This window comes from Lycium barbarum, chromosome 12, assembly GCF_019175385.1.
Source record: "Lycium barbarum isolate Lr01 chromosome 12, ASM1917538v2, whole genome shotgun sequence".
Classification (NCBI taxonomy): domain Eukaryota; kingdom Viridiplantae; phylum Streptophyta; class Magnoliopsida; order Solanales; family Solanaceae; genus Lycium; species Lycium barbarum.
Genome location: NC_083348.1, coordinates 72053093 through 72074298, shown reverse-complemented (window position 1 = coordinate 72074298; position 21206 = coordinate 72053093). Strand labels below are relative to the sequence as shown.

The window sequence follows — 21206 nt, the reverse complement described above, 5'->3', positions numbered from 1 at the left end:
TACATACACAGCGAATGAATATATACCAAAATATATGCTCTGAAATGAGAAGAGCACTCCAAACGGCAGAAGAGGGTGTCCTAGACTGGTGGATCACCAAACTGTGCGTCTGTACCTGCGGGCATGAAACGCAGCCCCCGAAGAAAGGGGGTCAGTACGAAACATGTACTGAGTATGCAAAGCAGAAGATACAGAAACAAATCTGAGACATAAACAAAATAGTGGTACAGAAAATAAGTACAAATCCACTATATCAAAATGTTTAATTTTAAAAAATATAAGTCATGCATAAGGTACAAAAGAATATGGTCGCCCGCCCGTCAATGGCGCCATAACACAGCATAACACCAGAAAGTTTCAAATCTCCATATTCCCCGTCACATATCATAACACAGCATAACGCCATACACAGCATAACACCAAATGTAAATGGAACATAGCCCTCTAACGAGTGGCTCGATGAATCATAAACACAGCATAACTCCGGAGTATATCAAAGTGCGCACGACAACAGAACCGGCCCGGGACTCGGCGAAAGGGATAACAGAATGCACGAGTAGAGTCGTGAGTAGTCATATGCATAAAATCATTATCATAAACTCAAACATAAGTAAAATGATCATACTTGAAAATCGAATCATAGTCATAACAAATTCTTTCAAAGGTTCTTCGAATTATATGAAAGAAAGTCACGGGACCCACGGACGGGCATTTACCCGAGTCGGGCCCGCCTATGGAAAACATACATATCATATTTCATATAGACTCCTACAAAAATATTGAGGTAATCCGAGCATTTATGTGCAAGATATGACATTCAAGAATTACGAAATTCCTTAAAGCGAAACCTTTCTATACAAAGTTCGGAATGCAACTATTTCAAAGACGTAACGGTTCATACTTTTATCAAATCAAACATAAGAGTGCCAAGGAATATATAGATATCATATCATGCTCGGATTTCAAATCATAGGATTTTCCTAAAGGCTCGTAATCTAGCCTATCCAAAACTAAGGCATGCCAAAAGAAAGAAAGATTAGGCTTTACATACCTCGTACGCACTCTAAGCTAGCCAATCTAAAGTAAATCCCAATCTACGCCTCGGGATCCCCAAGGTCTACAAATATGCCAACGAATATCCAATATTAAACATAGGCACTTAAGCGATTTACTCCAAACTAACTCTAAATTCTACAGAAAATTCGGCAGCATTTCCCCTGTAAATAGGCCAACCCGAGAATTTAACTCGCTCAAAATCAACAACAACAACCACCACAATAACCAACCTAGCCACATCGATAATCAATTCGAAAGGCAAAATAACAATAGTAACTCTCTTTTACATCATTCAACAACTTTCCAAATATTCATATCAACGGCTTGCCTTCAAGCCAACATCAACGCTTATACATTCAAATACTAACCCAAACTCATACTAACAATATTCAAGAACACTTTGAACAATTTGCATAGTATTTCAACAATCCAACAATTGCTCCAATTTCACCCGAAAGCTGTCCCAACCGAGAGCAGCCCCTAAAACCGAAACAGTCCCCCATAACACATTCCTCAATTTCAATTCATGATTTGTATCAACAATCCACACTATAACGATATAATTCTCATAAAATATACAAGTTACATCAACGCACAATATTCTCCAAATCAGTCCGCAACACTTACCATATCATTCTTGAGTCCTTGAATGCTAAATTTCAAACTAGAATTCATAACGACGACAACTAAAATACTAAGCGATATCAATTCGTCCTTTGTCACACATTGGGACTATATACACGGCTACACTACACATACATATGTATTGAAGATTCTTAGCCATTCTACACACCACAACAATTAAACATGATACAAGAATTAATTCATCAATTCTATTTTCCCCACCCATATACACGGCTAGCTCCTCAAGCACACAACCCACTTCCAACATACAATATTTCATGATTTCCATCCATATTAACATACTACAATATGCATACAACATTTATAACTCATAAAACAAGAGAATTTCTCACCTTTCCTCTTCAACTCCACAATGGGTTAGGGTTTGCAATCTCTTAAATGGATGCCTTGATCGCTCCAAAAATGCTTCCACGCTACTTAGGGACCTCTAATTAGTTGATTTGAACCAAGGAAATATTTTTAGAGTGGCTTGAAATGGGACTTGGTTTTTCCAAGTCTTGGCCGAGAATGGTGATGGTCTTCACCTTCTTGATGTATATTTTTTTTTTTGCTATGTTTCAAATGAAGAAAGATGACTAAGTGGTCGTCTTTTAAGTCCCCTTAAAAATATCTCCATGACTTTGGCCCACACATGTGTTGGACCAATTAAAATTGGCCACACAATGTGTGGGACCATTTGAGGGCCACAAGGCCTCATTTGCAAGATTTTTAAATTCCAATTTTTGAATTTTGGTCCCAATTTTTCCTAAGTGTTCAATGCCAACAATTTCATATATAACTTATGTCTCCAAATAAAATCACAAGTCAAAAGTCCCGACTTCAAATCCCGGAATAGTCCTGGCCCAAAATTATCATAGTTAATCCGGGTTGTCCCAATGTATAAAAATACGGGACATAACAATATGTTCAACTTTGCACTCATAATTGGATGAGAATAGTGAAAAAGGACTTGGAAAAAGGGAAGAAATGAATAAGGAAAAGAATAATTCCACAGAAAAGATTCTATTACAGGATATTCTTTGTTTGAGGTCAGTATCAAAACATTCTCGTGTGCTCTCATATGAGCAATACTCTACCATATGAGTTTGAGGTCATTACAGGATATTCTTTGTTTGAGGTCAGTATCATATTCTTTGTTTGAGGTCAGTATCAAAACATTCTCGTGTGCCCTCATATGAGCAATACTCTACCATAAGGTTATTGGCGCATTTACACTTCAAGTTATGAGTTCGATAAAACTCAGTAGCTTTAGTTTGACATAAATTTTATATTTCTATTAAAAAACTTATTTAATAAATATAAATAATCGTCCAATACACAATAAGTAAAAAGGTTATGATCCAAAACCCCATATATTTAAAATTCTGAATTTAAATTGCATACGCATAAACAACCTCATCCCTACCCAGCCCACCTTTTATCCTTAAAATACCCCTCCAAAAGGGGCAAAAAGGGGATGGATTAGTGACTATTCACTGGTGATCGCACTTAGAAATGATCGACAACTTCAAGACTAGCTAAAAGACAATTGTGAGAAAACCTCTTTTGGCATTTGGTGAAGCCTTTGGAAGTCAGTTACGACCAATGAATTTAGACTTCAAGCGTGTACATGATGAGTTATACATGTTTGTTTCACAAAGTTTAACATACCTATTATATTGTTATTCCTCCGTGCATTTTTGCTTGTCCATGTTTGACTCGGCACATCCCATATAAAGTACGTAATTAATAAAATGATAAACTTACTATATCACCCTTTGTATAATAAATTCAATATTTTGGGAAATGCATTGAAAAATGATTATAGTTAATAATAAGGGTAAATTAGGAACTCAGTGATAAATTCTGTCTTAATTTGCTAAGCCGAACAAATAAAAATGGACATATATTTTTATTATAGTGGACAAGTAAAATTGGACGAAGAGAGTATTATTTCCAAAAATTATGTAGCTTCATATTTCTCAAAATGAGACTAATAACATATAGTTTTGCTCCATCCCACAAAGATAGGGGTAGGATTTGCATACATTCTACTCTTTTCGGACCCAATTTGTGAAACTACACTAGATATGTTGTTGTTATTGTTATTGTTGTTATTTGACCTTTCTCGTTGTGTTTCCACGGGTACAATCCATTAACCAAAAGGCAACAATCCAAACCACTTGAATGAGTTTAGCTAAGAAAAGTACAATAGCCACCTTCTTTGGCAGTTGGCAGAGCTAAATAATTTTATTAGCTTATTTTAGGAACAAGATAATGAAGAGCGGTGAAGTGAGGCCAAATAAGGAAAAGACGAGGGTGACATAGGCAAATGCATGTCCTCAATGAAACATACCAAATCCCCCACAAATTCTCCAAATCCTCTTTTTGGAGACCATAACTCCCTCCATCTGTAAAGTAGCTTCAATCTTTTTTTTTTTTTTTTCTTTTTTTGGCTCCGAACATAATCAATGTTACACTGGCTAGACGAAGCCAATGAAATAGTAACGCGCAATTATACATCTAAAAGTTTCATGACATGTGGCTCATTCGTGATAACTTCTGCGAATAAATGAGGATATCGATCATTAAATGAGATCTTGACATATCATACATGTTCAAGATATGTTTTTGAACGGCGACACGTTACACATTCTAGGTCATCACTGTCCGGACTTTCGTAAGATACTTATCATCTAGTGGGGCGGGTGCAAAAATTCTAAATGTCTTACGTCGACACTGGTGGATGGATGGAATTTAGGAGAAATCCATTCCCAAATTCCATTTGACGGCCGAATGTAGCCAAAACTTGGAACGTAAATAACTTTTTTTTTTAAGCCATCACCTTAGGTTGTGATCCCTATGGTGTGGGGGGTTAGGCTCGACCCCTACCATGTCTATTGATGCAAAAGTATTACATATGTTAGAGGGGGACATGGACCAAACCTATAACCAAGAGATAACTGCACATATATCCAAAAAAATTAGAAGAAGGAAGCAGCCTATACAATGTCCTTCTCTATTTAGAAAAGTTCTATCAACTTACAAAACAATTACATTTGCCGTATCTTCTTCTCAAGGAAGGGAGTTTCCACTTATCAAGTTGGATTAATCCCTTCACTTCTTGTGGAAGTTCATGAAATGAAGTGTAGATAATGTCGTTACCACTAGGTGAAGCTTGTTTGGCAAGAAAATCGACAATCTTGTTGGACTCTCTAAAGCAATGATTGAAGTCCACTGAGTCGTTTTCCCTTATGGTACTTTGGATCAAATGCTTTAGTTTTATATTGGTAGTAGCCTTTTTGTTGAGCATGTCACAAATGATCTTAACGTCCATCTCTATAATAACCATGTTAAGGCCTATTACCTTACACCACTGGACGACAAAGTTAGCAGCCTTTGCTTCAGAGAAATTATTGCTGATACAGTCAATGGGTTTAGAAAAAGCCTTATAGAAGTCTCCATTACTGTCTCGAATGATCCCTGAACTTAAATAACTTAGTGTACGAAAATTCGGGATCAACAATAATTTAGAAAATTGCAGGAATATTCTCTGGAAGAACTTGGCAGAGACATGGACAAGTGTTTGGCAAATTCATAAGCATGAACAATGGACATTTGTGAAATTTGAGAATTTCCTTTGGATAGTTTCTCAAGCGGTGATCACTCAAATTAAAGGTGTCACTCGATGTCTTTTTTTTTTTTCACCCCTCCCCTCAGGAGCTCCTCCCCTTTTTGCTCCCTTAGTGACTTGAACCCACAACCTTTGGAGTGGAGGTGGAGGATACTTACCATTTGAGCAATCCCTTCTTGTCTCAGTGATTTTTTTTTTTTTTTGGTAAACTGTGAAAACTTACCATAACCAACAAAGCAACAATTACAAACTAAAGAGCACCAAACTACCTATGCCACCTTCCAGGAAGAGTACACAGGTAAAAGAGGCCTCAAGCATAACAAGTAAACTAGTTACAAATCAAATTATGTATAAACCTATGACAACTATTAGCTCTTCTAGATAACTTAAAAAAAGGTCTAACCTCTCTACAATTTCCTTCTTTATCTGGCCTATCGCAATCTCTGTCTGTACAACTATATGTTTAAAAATCTTTCAGTTTCTAGCTTTTCATGTATGGTATATGACAGCCCCCCAAATAGAAGTAACAATTTCTTTCTTTAAATGCTTCCAATGTTTAGCTTTGATCCTTTATAGTACTGAACTTCACCAGTTTGAATCTGCACATCAGCCTATCTCATGAGTTATGTGCTAACTGTTTTGAATCAGTCACACTCAGCAAATAGGTGCAGGGCAGTCTTTAACACATTATTGTTACATAATCAGTAAGTATCATCTTCCACAGGAATGTGAATTTCATTTAGTCTCTCCTTTGTCAATAATCTCCTTTGAAGAGCTAACCATAACACAAACAAGTGCTTTGGCTGAGCAGCAGTAGTCTACACCAGTTTAGAAATTCTCCATCTCCTATGCAAGCCTAGTATCTGAATGTACTCCTGGTAATAGAATACTTGTCAGGAGTAAGATTACCTTCCATGAGTGTACCAAATTAACATACTGTCTTTGGGCCCATTTAATTTCCTCCAATACTAGCTACTGTCAGCTGGAGCCCTGTGTGCCCAAATAATTTCATCATCCTTTATGTAGATTCCATGTAACCATTTCACCCATAAAGAATCTTATTTCTCAGGTACTTGCCATAATTTTTTCCCAACAGTAGCTACATTTCAGTTTTTGCAGCCTTTTATATTCAATCCTCCAACCTTTATTGGATAGCAGATCTTGTCCCATGCCACAAGTAATACTTTCCTCTTGTAATTTGCTTTTCCCCGAAGAAATTCCCTACAAATCTCATACACCTCCTTAAGAATACTGTGAGGGAGTATGAATACAAACCCCCACCCAAAAAAAATGGAAATGAAAAATAGCACAACAATAATAATCTAAAGACTACCAGCATAGGATAATTGAGTAGCATATGCAGTCTCAATCCTATTGCTAATCTTTACAACAAGCTGGTGGCAGTCAAACCTGTTCCATTTCTTGGATGAGAAAGGGAGGCCAAGGTACCTGATTGGGAAAGTACCAATAGCAAAATCAATTTATTGCAACAACCTTTCTTTTGTAGTATCATCCACCCCAACAATAAACAAATTAGACTTATCCATGTTAGCAATAAGTCTAGTGACAGCACTGAAATGCCTCAAAGCTTCCATAACTATTGTTACAGATTCAACATCCCTCTTGTAAAAAATCATCAAGTCAACAACAAATATTAAATGAGTAAGTCTTAGTTGTTTGCACATAGGATGGAACTCAAAATCTGGAAGTTCACTCATGCGTTTGAGAATCTTGATAAGTATTCCATTACTAAGAAAAATAATAGTGGAGACATTAGATCCCCTGCCTCAACCCTTTTTTCCTGCAAGGTAGTCATGGCTTTCACCATTTACCTTTATAGTGTACATTGGAGAAGTAACACAAATCATCAACAAATGTATGAATATGATAGGAAATCCATATCCCATAAGAGCCTCTTCCACAAAATCTCAACTCACCACATCATAGGCCTTTCACAGATCAATTTTCATTAAACACCTAGGAGAGATCTTTCTATTATAATATCTAAGAATATCACAACAAATTAAACGGTTATGTACCATAGATCTACCTTGTACAATGGCAGCCTGATTTCCAACAAGGTGAGGACATCTTTTAGTCATTGCTTCTCTGTTGTAAAAATATCTCAGCCATGTAGGATGATTGTTTAAACTTCTGGAACCTCTTCTTTTTCTTCTGTTGTAATACCGCATTCATAGGATCAGTCTGCAATATGTTTTGTGCTATCTTGAGTGCCACTCTATCTTCATTTGTCTCTACTACTATATTCCTGAAGAACTGGGTATTCAACTCTTTCAGTTCTTTCTTCAATAGTTTCAGCTTCTTCACAATTTGGAACATCTCGCATCCAACAATAGTAACATCCCATATACATAAATGAAATGACTTTCTAGTGTTAGACCTCTCTCCTTCAAAAGTAACTTTGATGGGGGCAGTGGTCACTAATCCCTTCACGAAGATAACTATCTTTACAGTCAGGCATGGAAGCAAGCCAAGCATCTTAGTGAATATTAAAATAATGAAAACTATGAAAATCACAGTTCAAATAGAACGAAAACAAAAACAAAAAAAAGTATTGGGTGATTAATTTTTTCTATTTGTCTAAGTGATGATGAACAGAGTATACATATATTAGTGAAGATTGCAAATATCCGTAAAATAGTAAATGTGTGCTTAAATTGTCTAGTGTCTTTCATATTACAAATGATTTCTGAATGATTATATTTGGCGGGAGCGGAGTAGCGACAAAGGGGTTCATTAGAATTCTCTTGTTGGAAAATTCCATTATACATAATTATTTTTACATATAGTATATGTTGAATCCTCTTGAATTCTTCATGTATTCAATTTCTTTATAATATAAATTCTTTTAGTGAGAAATTTTAGTGTGTTCAAAATAGTTCCTTAACTACAAGGGTAGGTTCAAAATAATTCCTTAACTATGCACTTAATAGTTTTGCTCCTTTAAGTTTGCCACTTTGCCACAAGTTAACTAAAATGGTCCCTTAACTATGAGGGTAGGTTAAAAATAGTCCCTTAAGTATAAACTTAACAGTTTTGGTCAAGTTTGCCAAAAGTTAATACTTTTAGTCTTTGGAAAAATATTCATTGAACTCTGTTTGTTAGATTTGACGAGAACTATTGAAAAAAAAGGTAAATTAGGGAGAACTCACATTTAGAGGTACGAATTACCAAAGAAAAGGCCAAAACTCAGAACAAAATCGATGGACGTCCGTCGGTTATAGTGCAAAACTGAGGAAAAACCAACACACTTGATAATTTCAGATAATAGTGCCTCGGAACATAAAAACCGACCGACTATGTCAGTTAAAACTTAGGGACTCCATCGGCTAGGGACTCCGAATGGTGACCCGTAGTCAAAGAGGTATTTTTAAGCCAAAACAACTGTTTAATTTAAATACCACGGTTACGAAGTCTCCTTTACCTCGTACCCCTTTGATCGCCCTTCGTGACCCGAATTGGAAAATGGCTATGAATGATGAATTTGATGCTCTTATTACTAATAAGACGTAGGAGTTGGTTCCCCGTCCACCTAATGTGAATGTTATTCGTTCAATGTGTATTTTCAATCATAAGGAAAAAGGTAATGGTGATTTTGAGAGGCATAAGGCACGTCTTGTAGGTGATGGCAAAACTCAACAGGTTGGCATTGATTGTGGGGAACTTTCAGTCCAGTAGTTAAACCGGCAACGATCCGCACGGTTCTTAGTCTCTCCTTGTCCAAGAATTGGCCCATCCATCAACTGGACGTTAAAAATTCTTTTCTCTACGGTTAACTTAAGGAAACAGTGTACATGCATCAACCTATGGCATTCAGGGATCCCACTCATCCAGATCATGTATGTTTGTTACGTAAGTCTTTGTATGGACTTAAACAGGCTCCACGGGCATGGTATAAACGGTTTGCAAATTATGTAACTTCCATTGGTTTTACTAACAGCAGATCTGATAATTCTTTGTTCATCTACCAGAAGGGGTCCTGTATGGCATACATTTTATTATATGTTGATGATATTATTCTCACTGCTTCCTCAGATTCACTCAGATGCTCGATTATGACAATTCTAGCCTCGGAATTTGCTATGAAGGATATGGGTCCCTTGAATTATTTCCTTGGCATTGCTGTCTCTCGTCGCAAGGATGGTATGTTTCTTTCGCAACGTAAGTATGCGGAAGAGATAATTGATCGTGCTGGCATGTCTTCCTGTAAGCCATCTTTTACCCCTGTTGATACTAAGCCAAAGGTGAGCAGCAGTTCTGGTGCTCTGTATGATAATCCGAGTCATTACCGCAGTCTTGCAGGTGCTCTTCAGTATCTCACATTCACACGGCCGGATATTTCTTATGCTGTTCAACAGGTTTTCTTACACATGCATGCTCCGAGTGATGATCATATGCACGCCCTCAAACGTATTATCCGGTACATTCAGGGCACACTTGATTATGGTTTGCATCTCTATCCCTCCTCAGTTGCTGATCTCATTTCTTATACGGATGCTGATTGGGGAGGTTGCCCTGACACACGTCGTTCGACGTCTGGTTATTGTCTGTTTCTTGGAGATAACTTGATCTCTTAGTCTTCCAAACGCCAACCCACTCTTTCTCGATCTAGTGCCGAGGCAGAGTATAGAGGGGTTGCTAATGTTGTCTCCGAGTCCTGCTGGATTCGTAATCTTCTATTGGAGTTACATTGTCCGATACGTAAGGCAACACTGGTTTACTGTGATAATGTGAGTGCCATATACCTTTCAGGAAATCCCGTACAACATCAGCGCACCAACCACATTGAAATGGACATCCACTTTGTTCGTGAGAAAGTTGCCCGTGGACAGGTTCGTGTACTACATGTTCCGTCTAGATATCAGATTGCCGATATTTTCACTAAGGTCCTTCCACAAGTCTTGTTTGAAGATTTCCGGGACAGTCTCAGCGTTCGAAAGTCTCCCGTTTCGACTGCGGGGGAGTGTTAGAATATATGTAAATATATTCCTTAGGTGTAAAATAATGTAAATGATTTGTTAGCATAATTAGTCAAATATTGTTAGCATAATTAGCCGTAATTGGCGCCTAGAATTAGGTTGTATCTCTTGTATATATTGACACCTCAGCTAATGAAACAGGCACGGAATATAATTCTTTCAGTAATATGCTCATTTGTCGTTTTCTCTTTACCCTTTTGTTCAAGGAAATAAAATGATAGTTTGTGTGATCTCTTAAGGTCATTAGATGTTTCTTTTTGAAATTTGTGATTGGTTAGTTTAGAATAGAGTATGATCCTTTCCTTCTACTTTATAGCCTAAATATATTCTCAGATATGCTCAATGATGATTTGAGCTTAAGCCTGCTATTCTGTTAAAAGCTGATGCAGTAAAGTGTGAATTGTCTTGAAGTATTTTTAGCACCATGTGTCTAATAGCTAAATGTATCTGTGTTGTTTAGGTTGTTCAAAATTAAGTTTAATACCAGTCCGCTGTTTAGAATACTAATTCCTTATCTCTTTTTCTTTTGATGCGTGAATGAACATGGTAGTTCCCTTTTATAATTCTGTTGTGAGATTGGCTTAGGACATGCCAATGTATAAATACTCCGAGTTTAAATTGTTTGTTTGTGGTCTGTTGTGTTCGGGTCATTTTAAACCCTAAAAAATAGTCAATCTTGACTTAAATAACTCTGCCTAAACTATATGGTTTGTGCTATTAACTTGCTGATCGTGGCAGTGCCTAAACTATATGGTCTGTTTTGAATTTACATTATATATGTTTAGTCTTATTTATTGATTACCTACCAATCCTTTTCTTTCGTTCTTATGCATGACCATCGCGTACGAGTCCAAGTGATTCGTCATCTTCCGCATTCGGTGTTGGGCCAAAGCCCAACGAGACTTTCTTCTCGAGTCAGCCCCAACCCGCAGTGTATAAAAAAGATTCTTGGGCCAAAGCCCATGTGGCGAAAGGAAAAATTGATTGCAGCCGTGCTTAAATGGGCTAAGCCCATTTAGTTATATTCGCTCTTTTACTTTATTGTGTGTGTTTGGTTTGTATTATACGACTAACACTTTATCTTGTTTGGTTTTTCTTGACTTAGACGGATCTTGGCGGGGTTCGTAGGAATTGTAGTTTGGGAAGATTAAGTATGATCGTTTAGAACTTAGAATGAATTTAAGTGTTTGATTAATCGTTAAAATTTTGGCTAAACGAAATGATTTTCCAAGAAAGACGCCAAAGGCTGAATAACAACAATGCCCTTTTCAAACAAATCATGTTGATTTCATAATATCTTAAATGAGGAAGGCTTGGATCACATTCTTAGACATCAAAATCCTTTTCGATTTCTGACGATTTCGTCATATTTTAATGCTATAAAACCTTAACATTTTACTCATATCAATCTTATAATGATTCTTTACTTTGTTAGTTGATATAACTTATTTTTTCACAAATATTCATAAAACGTTGCACAATCCCGCGCTTTCTTCAGTTTACTTATAACTAAAATCTTTTATGCAAAATATTATTTTTCTATATGTCTTATTTTGAAAAGGATTATCACGTTTCTATCTATAACTTTAGCAATACTTACCAGATACTTTCTTAAATGTTGTAAAATGTTATTTTTGCATTTTAGCTTTAATTAACTAACATAAGTCCGGTCGGTTAACCATTTATTAAATGAATTTTAAAGGGTGCCTAATACCTTCCCTTTAGATTAATTGAACCCTTACCTAGAATCTTTAAGTTAGTAGACCTTAAAACGGAGATAACTTTAGAAAATAACATTAATGAACTTTAGGTGTCCTAATTCACCATAAATAATTAGGTGGCGACTCCTTCACTTTAATTAACCCCGGAATTACCAGGATGTTGTAAACTATTTTGACTCCGGTTAAAATAGGGTATAACAAATGGCAAATTACATTTGTGAAATAATAATTAGTTGATAGAATCCATGTCTCGACTTTGAGATTGATGATACCCCTTTATGGATGCTTATAAGTCTCATGTGAAAACCCAGCAGGTGGATTTTGTATCCATCACATGATGAAAGTTAAGCAGAAATATAAAGGATTCATTTAGTCAATGAATTAAATTGTGAGTAATTTAATTTAATTGATTGGTATCTGTAATTTTAACACGGGGAGTTAAATAAGTTTTAATGTATGATTTCGAAATTGAACTGAGGAGTGCAGTTACGATTTTTTAGTGGAATAATTCGTAATTTATTATGGTAGGATTAATTCAGAATTTTTGAATTAATTCCATAATCGGAAGCCTCGTTAATTAAATTCTGTGGTCCCTGTTGTGCCCGAATAATAAAGAATTAAATGGAATATTATTTCTTGGTGGAAAATAAAAACCCAATAGGTTTTAGAAAAGGGTGAAAACCCTAAACATGTGGTTATAAAATAGGGGTCTTATTCCATAAAAAAAAAAGTGTTTTAGAAGTTTCTTCAACTTTTCCATGGAAATTCGCTCACATGAATTTTGCAAATTCTTGTATTATTCGGGTTACACAGCAGAAGACTGTGGAACTGAAAGATGAACTCGTGGACAGCTTTTGCTCGTGGTTGAGGGTTTGATTTGCAGCCGCGGTCACGCTCCAAGAGATAAGTATCGATTTTATGATTGATTAAAATCTTTGATTATGCGTTATCTATATTACATGCAAGTTCAATCCTGGCTATTTGCTTCCGCTGCGTATGCCTGTATTCCAACAGTCTCTTCATCACGTAAATGTTATATGTCCACATGAGCCCTAAACATGTTCTATATTTAAGAAAAGCTATAGTATTCCTTTCATAATAATATTTCCAAGAAAATGAAAACCCGTGGGGTTGGCCGTTTCAAAATTCAAACCCTACAAAAGTTTGTGTTGAAAGTCAATGTCAAAGCAGCCAATTATACTTGAAACAATGACAATATCAAAGCTTATGACTGAGCCAAATAACTAAGACTGAACCCCAGAAACATAGTCTAATAAGCCAATTACCCGTTCAAATCAACTGCTGAAAAACAAAACTATGATACAGCTATTTCTATCATGCACCAACTTCCCTTATATATATATGCCATCTCCTTTCCCTCCTTTTTCATAATACAAACATATTACCAACTCGAAGCATTCAGCATAACCCCAAAAAATTCAAAGGAGAATCAGTTTTTGACTCTTAATTTTCAAGCCTAAACAAAAATTTTACATAACAGACTTAGAGAAAATATATGGCAACTCTTCAAGCATCAAGTTTCTTGAGCTCATCTTGTTCGGCTACCTCTTTTTCATCTTGCCGAAGAGGAACCATTACAGCAAAGATCAATATTCCCAAGATACAGACCAACAAAACCTCTCTCCCTAGGATAATTCAAAGAAGAGGATTGCCAGAGCATGAACAATTTAGCAACAACACAATAGAGGAACTGCTTAGTCCATCAAGAATATTAAGTGATACAAATGATGGTCCTGATCTGATGGTTATCGAGAAGCTTTATGCTATCAAAGAGGCAGTTGCAGATAGAGTAGAAATGCACAGAAATATTGGAGAGCAGAGAAGCCAGTGGAATAGTATGCTTTTGACATCCATTAATGGGATAACTTTAGCTGCTGCTACAATGGCTGGCATTGCAGCTAGCAGTGGTGCTGGTGGTGATTCTATTTTGGGACTAAAAATGTCTTCCACTTTGATGTATTTGGCTGCCACCGGCATGTTGGCTATCATCAACAAGATTCAACCATCCCAGCTTGCTGAAGAACAAAGAAACGCAACAAGGCTTTTTCAAGATCTCCACAACCAAATAGAAACAACTTTATCAATCGGTCATCCTTCTGCTATTGATGTCAAAGAATCTATGGCCAAAGTATTGGCTCTTGGCAAGGCCTACCCACTTCCTCTTCTTGGCGTAATGCTAGACAAATTTCCATCTTCCGTTGAACCTGCTGTTTGGTGGCCTCAACAACGTCGAAGACAGCCCAAAACAGCAAGTGATAATACTGAAAACAAGCGGAACGGATGGAATGCTAAATTGGAGGAGGATATGACAGAAATAATGGGAGTTTTAGGCAGAAAATACCAGGAAGAATATATTAGCCTGGGGAAAAAGGCCTTGAAATTAAACAAGCTGTTAGCCATCTCTGGTCCATTGCTCACAGGCCTAGCAGCAATTGGCTCGATGTTTATAGAATCTTCTCCTTCTCATGGATCTAATTGGGCAGCTATGCTTGGAATTGTTGGTAGCGCATTGGCAAGTGTAGTAAACACAATTGAGCATGGTGGACAAGTTGGAATGGTATTCGAGATTCATAGAAGCAACGCTGGTTTCTTCCAGTACATGCAAGAATCTATTGAATCAAACTTGACAGTAACAGAAACGGAGAGAAGAGAAAATGGCGAAGTGTTTGAGATGAAGGTGGCTTTGAAATTAGGAAGGAGCTTGTCTGACCTAAGAAATCTTGCAGCTTCTTCATCATGGAAAGCAGAAAATATTGACGAGTTTGCAAGCAAGCTTTTTTAAAGTTTCAACTGTTTATTGTATAGCGCATGGAGACAAGAGTAGGGACTAACTCATTCTTTTGATTCAATTATTAATGCAAATGGCTTGATTCGTGATCTTATTTCTTGACTCCATGAGGAATGAATCATCTCTTTAGGTTTAATGGCTTCCCTAATCAGTGACATACACAAAAAAATTCATAAACGGCGTCAACATTTAATTAAAGAAGTAAATAAAGAACCAATCACAATAACGACACCATACTTAAAAAAGAAAAGAAAAAAAAAAGAATATTACTACATCTCAGCTTTCATATCTTGAAACGTATTCATAATAGTCTCATAAGAAATACTCCCTCTGTTTCAATTTATGTGCACCTATTACTGTTTGGGGAGTCTCCGAGATGGTACTTTGACTGCATTTTCCTTGCGTTGTTTCAAAATTATTTGAATTATAAATTATCATGACTTATAATAATTTTTATGTAGTTTCTGAATATATAAATTTTATTTTTACAAACTTATAAAATCTATGTCAAAATTTACGGTCAAAGTTATAAAGTTTAACTCTCGTACTCCGAAAAGATTCACATAAATTGAAACGGATAGAGTAGTAGTAATACATAGTAGTGCTAAACTTTACATCTTTGAGGCCCCGAATAATTGTAAGTAAACGTATTTTATATGTATTCATTTTGAACACTTATTTTTCTATTGTTATTACTTTATCCAGTGTTTGGTTTGTATTCGAATCTTGCACGTATATAGCTAATCCTGATATAGTTTAATACAACAGTTGGTATATTATTTTATACTTTCTAATATAGCAATATGAGATAACAATACATGGATAAAAACTAATTAAAAAATAAATTACTCTTTTTGTCTTTTCCTCAAACACATCAATATTATCCTTTCAATTTTATTTAAATTTAAGAAGCATATATATATATATATATATATATATATATATATATATATATATATATATATATATATATATATATATTACAAAGAATCAAACACCCGATAAAAAATCATTTCTGCATAACAATCCTTGTACAAATCTCCGCCCTACTAATCTGTGTATTACACTTCATGCATAACTTGTTTCTAAACCAAACAACCCCTTAGGTATAGTTAGGGGTTGTTTGGTTGGTTTTTCAGTAAAGTTAATCAATGTATATAATTCAACATTATTTAATACATATTATTTTGTAAATTAATACTCGTATCATACAATTGTTTGATTGGTGTTTTAAGGAGAATTAGTCTTGGTATGAAATCTAGCATATAGTTAATACTATAATGTTTGGTTAGCTTCTTCTAATATCCACACATAAGTTAATGAGAAAATCTATGATTTTATCGCATAAATTGTAGAATAAAAATAATTGTATTAAATAATACCTGGATTAAAACATTAAAATGACAAAAATTAACCCCCATAATCATGAACAAACTTTTTTTGTACTGAAAAAATAAGCAAATATTTAGATATACACTATATAGTATTCTTTAATGTAATCAAGCTAAACATCGAACAAAAAATAACGCTACATTATAATTTTTGCATTACTAATCCCTCATAACAATTCTTGCATTACTAATTACTGCACAATTCTTGAAGAATCAGAATGGCTATTTGAGGACATTCACAAGCAAACTGTTATATCCCGTATTTTTTAACGTCAGATTATTTGTTGAGGTGGGGCCCACACATCGAGATTTTTTTTGGGACACCTGAAAAGTCATATGAATCACATATGTGAAGTTAAACACAACTCAAGTTAAACACATCGAGATTTTTTAAGAAAACGTTTTCGGGTGATCTGACTTCTAGGGGCAAAACCGGTATTATAAGTTTGGAATTTGGAAAAATACCAAGAAATAGAAGTTGTAGATAATTGAATTAGCTTTCCAACCATAGGTCGTGGGTTCCCAAGTGATGTCGGTACAAGGAGATATGGACGTTTTAAGGTCGAAAGGTCAGTGGGCTAGGCCCAACTCGGGACCAACCGGGTTGGCCCAAAAAAATCAAAAAAATATAATAAGGCCCAAATGAGAGAGGGGTGGCCGGCCAACAATGGCCCAAGCCCATGGACTTTATTAATTTCCATGTGCTAATTAATATAAGGGTCATATATGAGTCATAAACTCATAGAACCTTCAAGAAATTAGAAAGGGGAGAAAAACAAAAGAGAGGGAGAAACCTAAGGGCCATTTTCGGCCAAGCTCAAGACCAAAAAAAAAAAAAAAAATTCAAAAATCATTTTCTACCAATTAAAGGGTCCTTAGCAAGGTAGAGTAGTCATTGGAGCAAGAAACCACATATTTTTGTGAGTTACAAGTCCTAGCCAAGAAGGAAGAAAAGAGAGAAAGGTAAGAATTAATTCCTTTTTATTATGTTATGAAGGTTGGTTTATGTTGTAGTATGTAGAAATGAGTAGAAATTATGGAAATATGGAAGTTTACAAAGTGGGTGTGCATATATGTAAGTGGACATATATGTATATTGTTGTATAAATAATATGAGTTGAATTTTATGTTGTATTCTAGTTGTGGTTATGGTGAAATTTATATTGGAAATGAAAGTTGAATAAATTTGGTGGAAGTTGGAAATATGGAATGTAGAAGATTATGTCACTTTAGAATGATTTTGTGATATTATGGAAATGAAGTTGTTAAGATGTGAATTATGATTATGGTTGATGAAATTGGAAGGTGGAAATATGTTATGAATATGAATGTTGAAGATTAGAAGTTTTGGATGGATTATGGTTTGGTGGAAAATTTGTATATTTTGTATATTTTGTGAATATTTTGTAAAGTGATATGAAATGTTTCGAATTGTATAGGAGTGATCTTGATTAGTAAATGAATATGAGAATGTTGGTATTGAATTGAAAATGTGAAGTTGGAATGAAAACTATTACACTATGTTGGAAAGGGGACTAGTTATGCTATATTGTGTTTTGTGATGATTATTGATATTGTTGTTGGTGTGGTTGTTGATATTTGAGCCGAGTTAAATCTCGGGGATGTTGTATGTATAGGGGAGATGCTGCCCAAATTTTTGTAGACAAGTATTGGTTAAGATTGAAATCTTAAAGCCTTACAATTAACATTTGGTAATTGTGACCAAATTGTAGATTTTGGCGAACTTGAAACTTGATTTTGGAGACGTGTATGAAGCGGAAAAGGTATGTAAGGCTTCACCCTTCCTTCTTTGGCATGTCTTAGACATAATAGGGTGGATACGAGCCTCGGGGACAATCCTATTCCTAGAAATCCGAGTTTGAAGTTGACCCTTTTTCATTCAGTAGAATTGAATTAAATATTGTATGAAATGTTGAAAAATTGCCTAAACATCTAGAACTTGCACAAATAGGACCCGACTACCTTAAAGCTCTCACAAGTGACGTCATGAAATGTAACGTATGTAAATCGTGTACGCCACCTCATTTGACCCGAGGTGGGCCCGTTATTCCCGGATTTTCTTAATTGTTTCGTTTATCGAACGATAAGTATTGTAACTATTCTAATGAGAATATTTTTGTGATGATTATGACGAACATGATTTCATAGTTGAAAATCTCGAATTATGGACTCAATATGAACATGAGAAAATAGAGTTAGTTCCTAATCCTCAATCTTATTTCTTTGAACATGATTCTACTTTCTAAAGACTTCAAGAATACAAGTTGACACCTTATGAGGTTTGTGATCTTATTATATGTCTTCTCTTAATACTACTCTTTATTTATAGTCTTGCCTTATAGTACTAGTTCCTCCAAGGCGAGACAAAGTGACCATGGTTATTCCATAAGATAATCGGAGACTACCGACCTTATGTCACTCCGATACGGACATGATTTCCTTTGGGCTCTAATGCATGCTGCTTATATGTTATAAGTATATGTACATGTATATGGGAAAGATTGGGAAAGAGAAGGCGCTATAGACGCATAGCCACCTGATCAGTTGGAGTATGGTACATGATATCGTCCCGGACGTGGGATGCCCGGACGCGGGATATATGGTTAAATGGATCGGAGCCGACGCCTCGGCAATATGATATGTTCTATGTTATATATATATATGAAAAGAAATGTTTTCCAAGAAAGCAAAGTATTATATGTATATGGATCGGGCTGCACGTGCCGCAGCAATACGTTATAGTTTATGCACATATGGATCGGGCTGCACGTTCCGCAGCGCTAAGCACGCATGGTATCCGCCAACGTGCACTTATATGTACAGGTTATGTTTCTACTTCATGACATGCGCTATATCTCTTTTACGCCATTATCCATGTTCTATATTTTCTGTATGTTATTATTCATGCCTTACATACTCGGTACATTACTAGTACTGACGTCCCTTCTTGTGGACGCTGCGTTTCATGCCGCGCAGGTCAACAGGTAGACAGATTTGACTCTTAGAAGCTCCATCAGCAGTATTGTGGCAGCGCTCCAGTTGTTCCGGAGCCTCAGTTTCTTGGTACTACTTTTGTGTACATATTCGGGCACGGTAGAACCGGTCCTTCTTGTATATGTAGATGTACTTTGTTTAGAGGCTCGTAGACAGATATGTACAGTCAGATGTTTTGTACTTTTGTGGTCCTCGTCGTTGTATAATGTGCTAGCAAAGTTTATAAGTCCATGTCTACAATTATGCCATTAATGTTAGCGTTAAGCAACAGAAAAAAAAAGATACGATATAGTCTATACGGCCCACCTAGTAGTAAAACTACGATACGAGATAAGGGGTGCTCGGTACAAGTATCGGGTACCCGTCGCGGCCCCTAGTTGGGTCGTGACAGAAGTAGTATCAGAGCAGTTCGTCCTAGGGGTTTGTCTACGAGCCGTGTCCAGTAGAGTCCTGTTTATGGGTGTGTAGCGCGCCACACTTATAAACAAGAGACTATAGGGCATTTAGGAAAAATGACCGTCTTTCATCTTAAGAAATCGTGCGATAGAGCCAAGTTAAGGATGCAACTATCTAATCTTTTCTGTTTAATTTTCAGCAATGCCTTTGAGAAAGAAGAAGAAAGTCAGCACAATACTAGGCGCTGCGGGAGAAGGCACCAGCCGAGAGCCCCCGATTGTACTAGGACATAGTGAGTCTCCGAGTGCCACTCCCTCGCGTGCTACCTCTATCCCTCCAGTAGCAGAAGAGCACGAAGAGGTCTCCACTCCAGCTCCAGTGCATCCAGTCCCTCCACCGGTTGCTTCGGGTCAACAAGTGACCGAGGCTATCCATTTACTGACACAGTTGGTCGCCGCCCAGGCACAGCGGCAGAATGTGAGTTCAAGTGATCAGTCAGCTAGTACCAGCGCTCGTGATTTTATCACCTTGAAACCTCCGGAGTTTTATGGATCGAAACCAGAGGAAGACCCGCAGAATTTTATAGATGAGATGCTGAGGACACTGAGGATCATACATGCTTCGGATACAGAGTCAGTGGAATTGGCTTCATACAGGTTGCGGGATGTAGCAGTTCAGTGGTATAATAACTGGATATCTTCGAGGGGAGCAAATGCGCCTCCCCCGGTTTGGCAGGAGTTCACTGAAGCATTCCTGCGACATTACTTACCACCGGAGGTCCGACGGGCTCGAGCCGATATGTTCTTGAATCTCAAGCAGGGAAATATGAGTGTCAGGGAGTATAGTCTTCGTTTTAATTCTTTAGCCAGGTATGCCCCAGCCATGATAGCTGATAGGGGAGATCACGTACACCGGTTTGTGAGTGGATTGGGGCCACATTTAATTAAGGAGTGTCTGACAGCTTCCCTCCAGGATGGAATGACTATTGCTCGTATCCAGGCCCATGCCCAAAATCTGGAGGAACAACATCAGTTACGGAGAGAGGAACGCTATTCGGATAAGGGTTCTAGAAAGAGGGGCAGATCTTTCGGGTCTAGAAGTGGGTATAGAGGAGGGCAGGCACAGCAACATTCCGGGTATCTAGTCCAATCAGTGGCCAGTGCACCTCCTTGATTTACGGATAGAGGATTTGACCATCCTACCCATTCAGGACCGGATCAGGGTGCCAGAGCTTCAGGGTCCCAGTATAGAGCTGATTCTAGCAGGACGATGCCACCCCCGCCACGGTGTCCTCGATGTGGTAGGCCACACTCTGGAGAGTGTCGCGCAGGTACAGGTGCTTGTTATACTTGTGGGCGGGTTGGCCATCTAATGCGTGATTGCCCACTGAGGAATGAGGGAGACCAAACCCAGCCCGCCGGGTCAGCAATCGGTTCATCATCGACCGTGCGCCCTCCTAGACAGGATTCCTAGGCCTCAGCAGGTCGTGGTCGAGGTAGAGGAGGGGCACCCAGTTCAGCCGGTCCTCCGCACCGCCTATATGCATTGACAGGACGGCAG

The 21206-nt window shown here is 37.1% G+C and overlaps 1 protein-coding gene and 1 long non-coding RNA gene across 2 annotated transcripts; both read left to right on the top strand.

The window, feature by feature from the left end:
- The first annotated feature begins 13440 nt into the window (after positions 1 to 13440).
- LOC132623400 (probable F-box protein At4g22030) lies at positions 13441 to 15189 on the top strand. Its single transcript, XM_060338146.1, has one exon. The coding sequence runs from the start codon at positions 13552 to 13554 to the stop codon at positions 14836 to 14838; it is 1287 nt and encodes a 428-aa protein (XP_060194129.1). The 5' UTR covers positions 13441 to 13551; the 3' UTR covers positions 14839 to 15189.
- A 1642-nt stretch (positions 15190 to 16831) lies between these two features.
- Positions 16832 to 19521, top strand: LOC132623873 (uncharacterized). Its single transcript, XR_009576453.1, has 3 exons — positions 16832 to 17198; positions 17969 to 18019; positions 19233 to 19521. It is a non-coding gene; the product is annotated as an uncharacterized LOC132623873 (long non-coding RNA).
- The last annotated feature ends 1685 nt before the right edge of the window (positions 19522 to 21206 follow it).